This window comes from Carcharhinus amblyrhynchos, chromosome 4 (assembly GCF_965287045.1).
Source record: "Carcharhinus amblyrhynchos chromosome 4, sCarAmb.v2.hapA, whole genome shotgun sequence".
NCBI classification, from domain to species: Eukaryota; Metazoa; Chordata; class Chondrichthyes; order Carcharhiniformes; family Carcharhinidae; genus Carcharhinus; species Carcharhinus amblyrhynchos.
This window is the reverse complement of record NC_137327.1, coordinates 79,207,514-79,220,465: the sequence shown is the minus strand read 5'-3', so window position 1 is coordinate 79,220,465 and position 12,952 is coordinate 79,207,514. Positions and strand designations below refer to the sequence as shown.

The 12,952-nt window shown below is 40.2% G+C and overlaps 1 protein-coding gene across 1 annotated transcript in view; it reads left to right on the top strand.

Annotated features, from left to right (window-relative positions):
• The first annotated feature begins 3,012 nt into the window (after positions 1 to 3,012).
• The window catches only part of kdrl (kinase insert domain receptor like), a 182,221-nt gene continuing 172,281 nt past the window's right edge, over positions 3,013 to 12,952 (top strand). The window contains exon 1 of the mRNA XM_080187404.1: positions 3,013 to 3,412. Within this exon, the coding sequence (XP_080043530.1) occupies positions 3,343 to 3,412 (70 nt within the window). The 5' untranslated portion in view covers positions 3,013 to 3,342. The remainder of the gene's footprint in view (positions 3,413 to 12,952) is intronic.

Genomic DNA, 12,952 nt, shown 5'->3' with positions numbered 1-12,952 from the left:
AGAACATACTGAATCCACACAGACAGTCACGAAGGCCAGAATTGAACCCGGGTCCCTGGCATTGTGAGGTAGCAGTGCTAATCACTGTGCCATCGTGCCACCCATGCAAAGCCAATAGCCAACCTCAAGAAGTGTCTGTTTACCTTCAGCAGCTATCTAAATTACCAGTCAGTTAACCACCATTAACAGTAAGCAGTCAACTAATGACCAGATATCAACCAAATGCCAGCAACATGGTACAAGAGTATGTTATAAATGCAGGGTTGTTCACTTTGAAAGCAAAAACAAAAAAGCAGATTACTACCTAAATGGCTGTAAAACTGAGAGAGGGGAGTGTACAGCAGGACCTGGGTGTCCTTGTGCACCAGTCACTGTAAGTAAGCATGGCGGCGCAGCAGGCAGTGAAGGAGGCAAATGGTATTTTGGCTTTCACTGTGAGAGGCTTTACATATACCCGATGTTGGGGAGTTCAGAACCAGGGTTCACAGTCTGAGGACTCAGGATAGACCATTTAGGACAGAGATGATGACACACTTCTTCACCCAAAGAGTGATGAGCCCGCGAAATTCATTACCACAGGAAGTAATTGATACCAAACCGTTGAATGTATTCAAGAGGCGGCTGGATATAGCACTGGAATCAAAGGTTATGGGGAAAAAGCAGGACTAGGCTATTGAGTTGGATGATCAGCCATGATCGTAATGAATGGCAGAGCAGGCTCAAAGGGCAAAATAGCCTCCTCCTGCTCCTATCTTCTACGTTTCTATGTAAGCTATCATTAACATCCAGCCATGACAACAACGCACCTACAATCAGCAACCAGGCACCACCTTGAATGATGAGACCTGGAGCCTGGCAGGACAAACATGGTAAGAAGTTTGACAACATCAGGTTTAAGTCCAACCGATTTATTTGATAGTAAGCTAGCAAGCTGGCCAGAACTCTCCATTCACCTGACGAAGGGGCAAACCCCGAAAGCTTGCAAGTTTACAATCAAATAAATCGGTTGGACTTAAACCTGGTGTTGTCAGACTTCTTACTGTGTTTACCCCAGTCCAACGCCAGCATCTCCACATCAGGACAAACACCGGCAGCTGAAAAGAATTGGAAACTGCTAGGAATGTGTAATGAAGGCTGTAGGTTGAAAATCAATCTGGTGAGAGTGGATGTTAAGAGGCAAAGGTGAAAGATCAGATGCTGGTGGCCTGTGTTTATTAGAAAAAAACATCAGGGTGTGAAAATCGAGGGAGATTTTGGCATGTTGAGATTGACCTGTGAAATAAACAGTAGTACAGACTGCAAAAATCTACTTGCAGCAAATATTGGTTTTTACAGGCATACAGAAACATTCAGATTATATTGGTAGCCAGATGTCACCACCCCATTTACGCTGTTGCGGTTTGGTTCAATGAATTAAAGTATTAAGAAATATTCTCACTTCAATCAGTGGTCTGTGCTGAGTTAGCTGAACTTAGCCATGCTATTGGTCGGAGTATTGAAGTTGTCTTCTAGATGAGGAAAAGTTAATAATTTGTGTCACAAGTAGGCTTACGTTAACACTGCAATGAAGTTACTGTGAAAATCCCCTAGTCGCCACACTCCAGCATCTGTTCGCATACACTGAGGGAGAATTTAGCACAGCTGATCCACCTAACCAGCATGCCTTTCAGACCATGGGAGGAAACGGGAGCACCCAGAGGAAACCCACGCAGATACGGGAAGAATATGCAGACCCCGCACAGTGACCCAAGCCAGAATTCCAGTCCAGGTCCCCGATGCTGTGAGGCAGCAGTGCTAACCACTATGCCATCCAAAAGTATTCAGTCTTCTTCCTTCAGAGATAAGGAGCAAAGGTAAAAAGGATGAATTGAAAGAAGTGCCTTAGAATGTAAAGGATAAGCAGCCAATCGTAAAAGAGACCTGAGAAAAGGATAAAGCAAATTAAAAAGACAAATCTGAACAAAAATTATAAACTCAAAATGAAGAGGAGATCAAGGAAGGAGCAACATAAACAAAAATTAAAATAGTAGATTCAAATTGAAGGCAGACTACAAAACAATTAATTAACAAAAGGCAGAATGGAGATAGTGAGGAAAATGGAATACAAAAGGAATCTTTATTTACCAATGGATCCATATATTTGTAGCAACTTCCCCGATATGTTGATATATTCAACTTGGCACAAATGCACTCTTACTTCTGGATCACAAGGTTGTGGGATTGAGACCATACCAGGTCTGGAGATTATATCCTAGGCTGATATATCAGTTCAGCATCAAAGGACTGTTGCATTCTTAAAACTAAATTAGACATTAAGTAGAGGTCTCATCTGCCTGTTTTCCCTAACAACATTTAACACCACTTAAGAGAAGAACCGAGAGTCTCCTTAGCGTCAAGCCAACGTTGTCAATTATTAACTGCCTAAACAAAACTAATTAACAATCTATTTTATTGGTGTTTGATGAATGTTACAGATATAAATTAACCACATGGGTGCTGATATAGTAATAGTCACTCAATTTAAGTAACACACTGCACCTAGTAACTGAATCCTTTCGATGATGTGATGAGGTGAAATTTAAGTGCAGGGATTCCTTTCTTTCTATTCCCTTAAAAGTACCATGTGGCGTAATAGTGCAGTGACATATATTATGTAAATTTCCTTTCCTAATGGAAAAAGTGAAAAATCAAAGAAAGAAAATACTGAGAAACAATAATGTTACAGAAAGAAAAGAAGTTTCTGTGTGCAATCATATTCAGCAATGTTGAAACTTAAGTTAAGGATCTTTTTTGATATGAGAAAAAAATCACAAGACAAATAATGCAGAAGAGCTTGGGAGGTATATCTAGTTTACAATGAAAGCATGCAAATTTTGCTGCCGTGTATTAAATAGTAGTAGCTGACATTGCTGCTGTTTGATTTCTGACAGTAAATGGGCTCCCTCTGGCAGCAGCTGACGTAGCTGCTTTCCGCTGCTTTACACTATAAAGGATCTGGAGGCTGAAAAACAGTCCAGCACCACCTAAACTCAGCTCAGATTTCATTGCACTGTGCAGTCAGATAGGAAACAACCGGGCAACTTTTAACAATGTTCCTATCTCTCAGTGGAATTGGCTTTGTGGTGGAATTGTGATGAAGCATTTGGGAGTTTTAAGAGCTGTGGGAAATTGAAAGTTTCATAAAGTGAGAGAAACTCAAGACCTGAGACAGAAAAAGACACAGCACCTGCCTCCTGGGATTGTTTTTAGTGCACAAACTGCATTGTACTGAAATTTCTGCAGGAATCTTATTGGAATTACACATAGAACAGATCCAGGATAGGAATATCCATTTCAGCTGGAATGAAAATGTTCCCTGGATTTTTCACAGCAACAGTTTTTTGTATTCAATGGAGATTCATTTTGATGCACGGTAAGAAATTACAGAAAAATTAATGTGCTGATTATTGATCACATATTAGTGTGGAATCCATTGTACTTACTTTCATTGCAGAATAGCATGTTTGTAATGATATGTAAACACTTAGCAGCCTCTAGCCTGAAATGATGAATTTCTCAGACATATTCACATCGGTGTGTTTTCAGTGGTGAGGACATACAATAACAGTAATACAGTGCACAATTTAATCATAATACACATATTTGCTTAAACACAAATATTGCCTTGATTTAAAGTTCCTGTGTGCTATCTGCCTTCGCTAACTTTCAGCCAGCTAAACTATTTGTCCAAAAAGTTGGTTTCTGTTAACCCTTAACCCACTAAACAAGCACTAATGTAGTTGACAAAGCAAAAGTTGGGATTGGCATGCTCATGATTTTTCAGTGAGATTTTGACAACTTGCCTCCCCATTCCTTCAGGCTTCTAAAACTTGTAACTTGGTAAACAAATCTTCTGAGAATAGGAAGAATAATGTAACAGGGTCCATGACATGAAGTAAGCAAATCCATTCAACCTATTAAAGAGCTTGATTATGTACATCTAGTGCTGTACTGAAGGAGCAAAAGGGTAATGCAAGTCATAACAGTAAGTCACACAAGAGCAATCTCCTTCTCTGTATTGATTTTCAATTAAGTATCAACAATAGGAGGTAAAGCTATTCTTTCAAAACCATCAAGTATGCTCGGTTACTGTCAAAATCAATCGTGTACAAGGAGCACTGATTGTACTTGAAAGAATGATTCAAACCCCTAGCCTATATACATGATTCAGATTGTTAGCCTTTCTGCAAATCCAAGAGACACAAATGGGGCTGTAAATAATAGGGGTATCTGATTATAGGCAATGTGTCAGAACAGGCTACAAAGTTATTCAAGGATAGGTATAATTAGTGTAAGGAATGCATCATTAATTTGGTAACTATATCAAGAGATACAAAGGAAATCTGAAATAAAAGCAAAGAAAGTCAATTGAGATTATTGTTTTGGTTACAAATCTTTTCCAAGACTCCATCAATTGGAGAAAGTGTCTCTCCTAACAGATCATCCATGCATATCCATTTTTCTTTGGCTTTATTATCTATATTATTATCTTTATTATATATTACCTAGAGTGAGCCCAAAGATGTGCGGGTTAAGTTCTTTGGCCATGCTAAATTGTCCCTTCATGTCAGAAGATGTGTAGGTTAGGGGGATTAGTGGAGTAAATACTTGGGGTTATGGGGATAGAGCATGACACTCTGTCAGAGAGTTAATGTAGACTCAATGGGCCGAATGGCATCTTGCAGCACTTGCAGGGATTCTATGATTTTATATTATGTTATCTGTATTATTTATAATAGTGCTTGCATTTATATAATATCATATCGAAACAATGGAATTCTGGAGTTCGGTGATTATTGCTATGTAATTAATCCAAGTATTTCTGCTTCTACAATATGCCCAAATAACATCACACCAATGTTTCATACGATTTTGCTACTATTTGTTGAGGGAGGAATATCAGATAAACTCTAGGGAAACTCCCTGCTTTCTTTAAACAGTGCAATGGGACCTTTAACATCTCACTGAATCACTTACACAGGCAGGTATGTCTTTAATTAGCCACCTCATCCAAAACATTGCTGCTACAAGATTTGTTGAGAAGTACTTTAAACTGCATTTTCATCATCAATTTAAATTCATAAAAACCTATGAACTATTTGAATTTGAATCAGTGTTAAATCAAGTAGTTGATTAATTATTGAGGAAAGCGCATTGTAAATATATTCATGTCATCATGCAACAATGGCATTGCTGAAAATACTGATATTTAATCAGCTAAATTCACTTGTAAGGTTCTTTCACATCGTGGTGATATTTAATGTCTCCAGCAGTTGTGAAACAACTTTTCCGATTAGAATTTTCCATTGCTTTGTGACCTCCACACTGAACAGATACCACTCTAAAGAAGAAGGGCGATTTTGTAATTTCAACAGGGAGCCATGTGGGGAGTGGGAAAGGGTCTGAGAATTGGAACTGCATTATTAGAACCCTAAGTGTGGTTTGTGACTCCAATAGAATTCCATGTTGGAGCACAAAATATTAAACTTACTCCAAATTAATTTTGAGATTTCATGTTATTTCCTCTTGAGTGATAAAAAGTGAACTTATCAAAGTCTTCTCCTGAAATAGTTAAACTTACCTTTAGTTGCCTGATAACATTATGGAAAATTCCTTTGATTTGATTTATTATGTCACATGTATTATTTACAGTGAAAAGTATTGTTTCTTGCTCGCTATACAGACAAAGCATACCGTTCATAGAGAAGGAAAGAAGAGGGTGCAGAATAAAGTGCTACAGTCATAGTTAGGGTTTAGAGACAGATGAATTTAATATAAGGTAGGTCCAATCAAAAGTCTGATGGCAGCAGGGAAGAAGCTGTTCTTGGGTCAATTGGTATGTGATCTTAGACTTCTGTATTTTTTTCCCGACGGAAGAAGGTGGAAGAGAATATGTCCAGGGTGTGTGGGAATCCTTGAATATGCTAAAAGTTTTTGCAAGGTAGGAAGAAGTGTAGGGTGGAGTCAACAGATGGGAGGCTGATTTATGTGATGGACTGGGCTGAAAATATCACCACAATGTGAAAGAATCTTACAAGGGAATTTAGCTGATTAAATATCAGTTCACAACCCTTTGTCATTTCTTGCGGTCTTGGTCATAGCAGGAGCCATATCAGGCTGTGATGCAACCAGAAAGAATGCTTTCTATGGTGCATCTGTAAAAATTGTTGCGAGTCATCACAAATATGCTGAATTTCCTTAGCCTCCTGAGAAAGTGAGGTCTTTGTGGGCTTTCTTAACTATAGTGTCAGCATGGGGGGGACCAGGACAGGTTTTTGGTGATTGGGACATCTAGAAACCTGAAGCTCTCGACCATTTCCACTCCATCCCCATTGATAGGTGTCCCCATTGTTTGCAGTAAATTACACTTGAGAGGAAATACAGTTAGTTTTTTAATTACCTCAATGGCTACATTTGGCTTTGAGGCAAAGAAAGAACTGAAAGAAAGAAAATCATTGAACAAGTTAATAATTTCCTCTCAATATATAGTCCCATCCTGTCCGATTGTTTTTTTGAACACTGTGAACCAAAGCACTCTTACTTATACCCAGGCAATGCACATACATACATTAACACCAGGTGTGGAACAGCCCCTGAGCTCATTTGTACATGACTACACTACATTCTGCACCCTTCCCTTTCCTTCTCTTTGAATGGTGGCACTTCTTATTCAGGCCATAATCTGAATAACAAGTGTAGAGGGCAATCAGTGGGACATACCTCCACCATGTTGTGTTAACTCAATGTTATTACAATTATGCAACTACTCTGCGAGGCTTTTCCTTGCCTGCTTGGTGCACTGTATCTGCAAAGCTGAAAGAACAAATCCTTTTACAAGAGCTTCCATCTCACTGAGGATGCTTTAGGCTTGTCCACATTCTACAACCTGCCCTGAAAACTGTTCACATTTTCAAGACAGCTGTAACAGATTGCACCACAGCATTCTAAAACAAGGACATTCTAAATAAAACAACCCGTAACAAACTTAAAACAAATCAGTTTTCCCTATCACAGAATGTTAATGGAGCCTTTTAAAAAAAAATTCCAAGATCCAGACCCAGATACAAATCTTCGCTAAAAAATAAGCAATTCTTCCTTGGAACATATCCTATCTTGTAGCAAGTTTTGTGAAGTCTGTCCATGAGATTGCCAGATAAATTGTTTACAGACAAACAGGAATACAAACAACGGTGAAAATTCTCTAGCCGTTCATATCGGTGAGATTCTTGGGTTTCACAGAGGTGTGAGATAACATCAATGGGATATCTTTCTGACAGCAGCGGGACCAGAGAGTCTGTCTCTAGTGAACACCATGCCACCTCCCACCGCAGCAAAACATGTGGCTGGGATGCCGGAGAATTCATTGTGACAATGAATTCCAAGCTACCCTTAATGGGGGTCCCCCATTATGATTTGGACATCATAACACTTTGCCACTGAATGAATGAATTTGGATGAATTTTTTGATGGGAGAATGTCAATATGGTAGATGAGTCCAGTAATGAGACGCGAATGTATTATAATAATGAATGTATTCTAAAATGATCATAATCATCTTATAAAATCATAATTTTACAACAGAAGAGGACCACGAGTTAACCAGACCAATGACAGGAGAGGTAAAATTACAATGCAAAATCCATCCGTAAATGGTAGCAATGAAAGCTTGGAGATGTGTTATGAAGGGATAAAAAAGCTAAAGGTGTATGCATGTTTTAACCTGCTTCCAGTCCTCTTCCGATATACAAAACACGCAGAGTGTTCATTAGTGCTGACATTGGTGAGATATTTGTGGTATGTGTGTGTGCCCTTCTGAGGTTACGTAGAGAGAGTAGCCTTTGAAAATAAAAGTTTAACAGTCTCCTCATCTATTCACTTACAACATAGATTCCACTTGCCCTTTCCCATTTGCTGTGCGGTCAGCTACAAAGGCTAAAACTCAGGCTGCCCACTTTTCCAGCCGTCAACTTTAGGAACCCTGTAAATAGATTTGAAAGTTGTCATAAAATGTGAAACTATGCCATTGCTAGTGGTAAGAGAATGTATCAGACCACTTCCAGCATCTGGGACAAGAGGGGCGAGCCAAATAATTGAACTTGTTGATAGTTCTCAGCGACACTGTTAGAGTTTAACCACAGAGGGAGTTCCTAAGTTTGTGCTCACAGTATCTGATACTCCTTAGGTCAAAAGGGAACCACATTTTCTGTTGATGGGATTAGGTTTTCAAATAATCCCGGCAGACTGATGTCCAAGATCATAAAAAACTACTTCAGAGCTGCACTAGTTTAAAATAAAAATCCAAAATAAACACTCTCTGCATGACCCGCCATAATGCTGTGACAATGAATTCCAATAACCTAGTTTGAAAAGTGTAACTAAAACAAGCTGAAAGTTAAAAGTTAACAGATGTATTGTTCCAGTTTCTGTAAAGATTTGTACCTTAACCCGGACTACTTTGTTTGAAGTCTTCAAAACACCCTTTTTGCACAGTGCCAGTCAATTGCCACTGTGCAAATGGAAACGTACATTTAAAGGGATCAGACATTGGGTGAGATTATCCCAGGAATTTGCAGAGGCCAAGGGCAAGTGGGAAAAATGGTGCTGAGCCCATTGATAGCAGTGGTGGCTTTTCATGCCATATAGTCATCTGAATGGGACTTTGCAAATCCTCGGCCTTCAGACAGGAAAACAATGCTCACAGATGCCGTACAATGATAATGAAATGTCCTCACTGGATGTCCTCATCAATCCAGCAGCAACGAGCACTTCCTGAGCTCATCTGCCTTGTCTTGTCATTGCCATTGTCTCATGGCCAACATCCTGTCCCTCAAGGACTTCCTCAGTCTCGTCCCGTTTAACATCCTCCTCATCAGAGGGAACTTGTCACTCCTCCATCTCCTCTCCAGGCAGTTCTTCCCCCATTGTAGCGCCAAGTTGCACAGGGCACAACAAGCAGCCATGATGCTTGACATCCTCTACAAATTGTGTTACAGGTTTCCGCCAGAATGGTCCAGTCACCAGAATCTCAGCTTCAGCTTTGCTATGGTCTGCTCCACCATTTTCTGAGTTGTAGCATGAGCTTCATTGTATCTTGTCTGATGCACTCAGTGGCCACCCCTCAGTCAGAGCCAGTATCCTCGGTCAAAGGGTGACCGGCTTTTGGTCACCTCCTAGTCAGAGCCTGGTCACCTCTGAGTCAGAACCAGTACCGCCGGGTCAAAGGCTGGTCACCCCAGTCACAGCTGGTACCACTGAGTCAAGCCTGCTCACCTCCAGGTCAGAGCCACTGCCCCCGAGTCAACCCTTTTAATATGTGAAGCCACTTTGCAGGTATTATGCTCACTCAGAGCTACCCTTGATGAGGGTCCCCCATTATGATTTGGCCATCCTAACACTTGGCCACTGTGGATGAATTTTTTGATGGGAGCATGTCAATCTGGTGGATGAGTCCAGTAATGAGACACAAATTATTTTAATAATGATCTCAATGTCACCGAGGAGGGAGGAGAGCAATCACTGCAAGCTAGCACCATCAAACTAAGACTCCATTAATATTTGCTTAGTGAAACCAAACGGATAAAGGGAACATTTATCTGCCATTGAGTGTTGCCATCAAGAAGCATTTACCATAGTTTTGCTTTTTGTACAGTTTGATGAGGAATATTAAATTTGTACTTTGATTTTGTTAACAAGGCTGTGCATTTACAGTAGGCAATTTATGTTTAATTTATTTTCCTTCGCAGCTTACAGAAATCTATAACCAGGGACATAGATTTAGAATAATTGGTAGAATGATTTGGGGAAGGTAATGAGAAATAGTTTCATTCAGTAGATGCTTGATTTGGGGGTGGGGGGGTGGTTATCAGTAGAATCTCAAAATCATTGCTTGAAAGGGTGGTACAGGTACAAACACTCATCCTAATTATAAACACTATGGACGGGATTTTGCAGCCTTGCTCGTCCTGGAACGTAAAATCTTGCCCGAGGTCAAAAAGCCTTCCCCTGCTTCGTCCCTCACCAGCTCTGATTCCTGTGGAGAGCAAGCCAGTAAAATTCCTTCTTTTGAATGTACTTAGAGTGCTGTAACCCACAAGGTTATGGACCCAAAGTTGGAAAGTGAAATTAAACTAAATAACCTCCTTCCGTGCCATAATTCAATGTTTGAGGCCTATGGAATTTATTCTTGGTATTTGGAGTTCAATTCAAGAAGGAGTGACTGTTACTGTGCTACTTACAGAATACTGAGAGGCCTAGATAGAGTGGATGCGGAGAGGAAGTTTCCACTAGTGGGAGAGACCAGAATTCGAGTGCACAACCTCAGGGTAAAGGGACGCTCCTTTAAAACTGAGATGAGGAGGAATTTCTTCAGCCAGAGGGTGGTGAATCTGTGGAATCATTGCCACAGAGGCTGTGAAGGCCAGGTCATTGAGTGTCTTTAAGATAGAGATAGATAGGTTTTTGATCAATAAGGGGATCAAGGGTTATGGGGAGAAGGCAGGAGAATGGGGATGAGAATCATATCAGCCGTGATTGAATGGCAGAGCAGACTCGATGGGCCCAAATGGCCTAATTCTGCTTCTATATCGTATTGGCTTATGGGGTGGCAAAGGATGGGTGTAGTGGGGCTGAGTACTGGTGGAGGGAATGGAAAGATAGAAACATTGACAATGGTGATGTTCTTGGACAAAGGCAAAGACCAAACACAACTTATTCCAATTGGCGTATGGTAGACGGCATTTTAACTACACATTCAAGGCGGAGGGCAGTAACCCCAGTGAATATTTTATATGGAGCTATAAAAGAAATTAACAATAAAAAAGGATGAGCTTACGTTTAATATATTGGATTTTTAATCAGGATTCTCATTCTCTAATCTCAGTCTACATCAGGGTGGCACAGTGCAACAGTGGTTAGCACGGCTGTCTCACAGCGCCGGGGACCCAGATTCGATTCCCAACTTGGGTTTTTGCCAGTGCAGAGTCTGCACGTTCTCCTCGTGGCTGCGTGGGTTTCCTGTTATATTTCAAAAATGAAGCTCAATGAAAATATAAAGGCTAGCAACTAACATGCATAATTTTTTTTAATTCATGCATGGAATGTGGACACCACTAGCAGAACAAATATTTATTTTTGCCAGTTAGAATTAAGGTGGTATTGAGCTGCTTTCTTGAACTGCTACAACCCTTGTGGTGAAGGAATAAAACACTTGGTACTGTTAAGAGAGAGGGTACCAGGATTTTATCCAGTGATGATGAAGAAACATCCATATACCTCCAAGTGAGGAAGATGTTTGGCTTGAGGGTTCACATGAGCCTGCTGTTCTTCTAGAATGTAGAGGCCACAGGTTTGGGAAATGCTGCCAAAGAAGTCTTGTGAGTTACCTCAATACGTCATATAGATGATACATATTACACCATCGTGGTGGAGCAAGTGAAGGGTGACAATCAATGGGTTCTTTAGTCTTGGATGGTGTTGAGCTTCTTGAGTGTTGGTGGAGCTGCGTTCATTCAACACATCTCTAGCTTGTGCCTTGCAGATGGTGGAAAGGTTTTGGAGAGTCAGAAGGTGAAGAACTCACTACAAAATACCCAGCCTTTGCCCTACTCTTGTAGCCAAAATATTAAGGTGGTTGTTTTAGATGAGTCTCCAATGGTGTCCCCCAGAACGTTGATGTTAGTGTTGGGAATGTTATTGAATAGCTGGTGGCTAGGCTGTCTTGTTGGCGATTGTCATTGTCAGGCAGTTGTGTGGCACAAATGTTACTTTCTACTTATCAGTCCAAGTCTGAGTGTTGGCCAGGACTTGAACTGTTCATTACCTTCATAGTCTTCATCAAGCACAGCCACCTTCCTTTCTGTTAGGTATAATTCCAACCACTGGAGACTTTTCCCCCTGAATCCCATTGACTTGAATTTTACCAGAGCCACACTTGATGCCACACTTATTCAAATGCTGCCCTGATCTGAGCAGCCTTGATCTCACCTCAGTATTTTTGTCCACATTTCCACCAATGTTGTAATGTGGTCTGAAGCCAAATAGCCATTGAGAAACCCAAACTGGACTGTGCTAAGCAAGTACAGTAAAGCACTGTTGATGATATCTTCCATCAGTTTGCTGATGATTCGGAGTAGGCTCATGAAAGTAACTGGCCAGATTGGATTTGTCCTGCTTTCTATGGACACAGCACATGGACAATTTTCCAGATAGTTGGATTGCTGGGTAAACTTAAAAACTTTCAATCTTTAGTGTTGCAACTACACTGGAATCACTGGCTGGAGGCATGGGTAGCTAATAAATGAAGAAGGAAAGAAATGTTCTATTTTTGACCTTTGAGTTGAAGTTTTGGAATAAAGTCCTTTTATAATGCCTTGTGATGCAGCACTGTTATTTCAAATCAAAGTGAGACCTGTTCTGTGGCATGAAATGAATGCAGAGACAGGAAATAGTCTGTGGTCCGTCTGCATCAGAGATAAGGGAATTCCGCAAATTATTCCTGCTGCTCTCAAGCTGTGACAAAGGATTTCCTCCCTAAGTGTTCAATAGATTAATGGGTCAGAGCTCAGCATTTTAAGATTTGTAATAGTTTTGTCTCCAATTTACTTAACCTTTAATTTAGTGTTTACTTAAATAAGTCAAAGTTCTCACTGAAATTCAATAGGACATGAAAAGTATTCTTGCCCAAAGTAATGCTGTAACAAATGTTTTATTTTGCTTCAATTTATGTCAAAACTTAAATAAATAATAATGAGTGCTACTCAGTGGTAACAATGCATTACATCAAAGAACTTAACTCAAACTGAGATAAACTATAATATCCTTGTCATCTCCCTGTTTTGAACCTGTGAATCCAATTTTGGGATGACTGATAATTTCTCTGAAGTGTAAAGTATATGCTCAAAGAGGTTGAAATCAA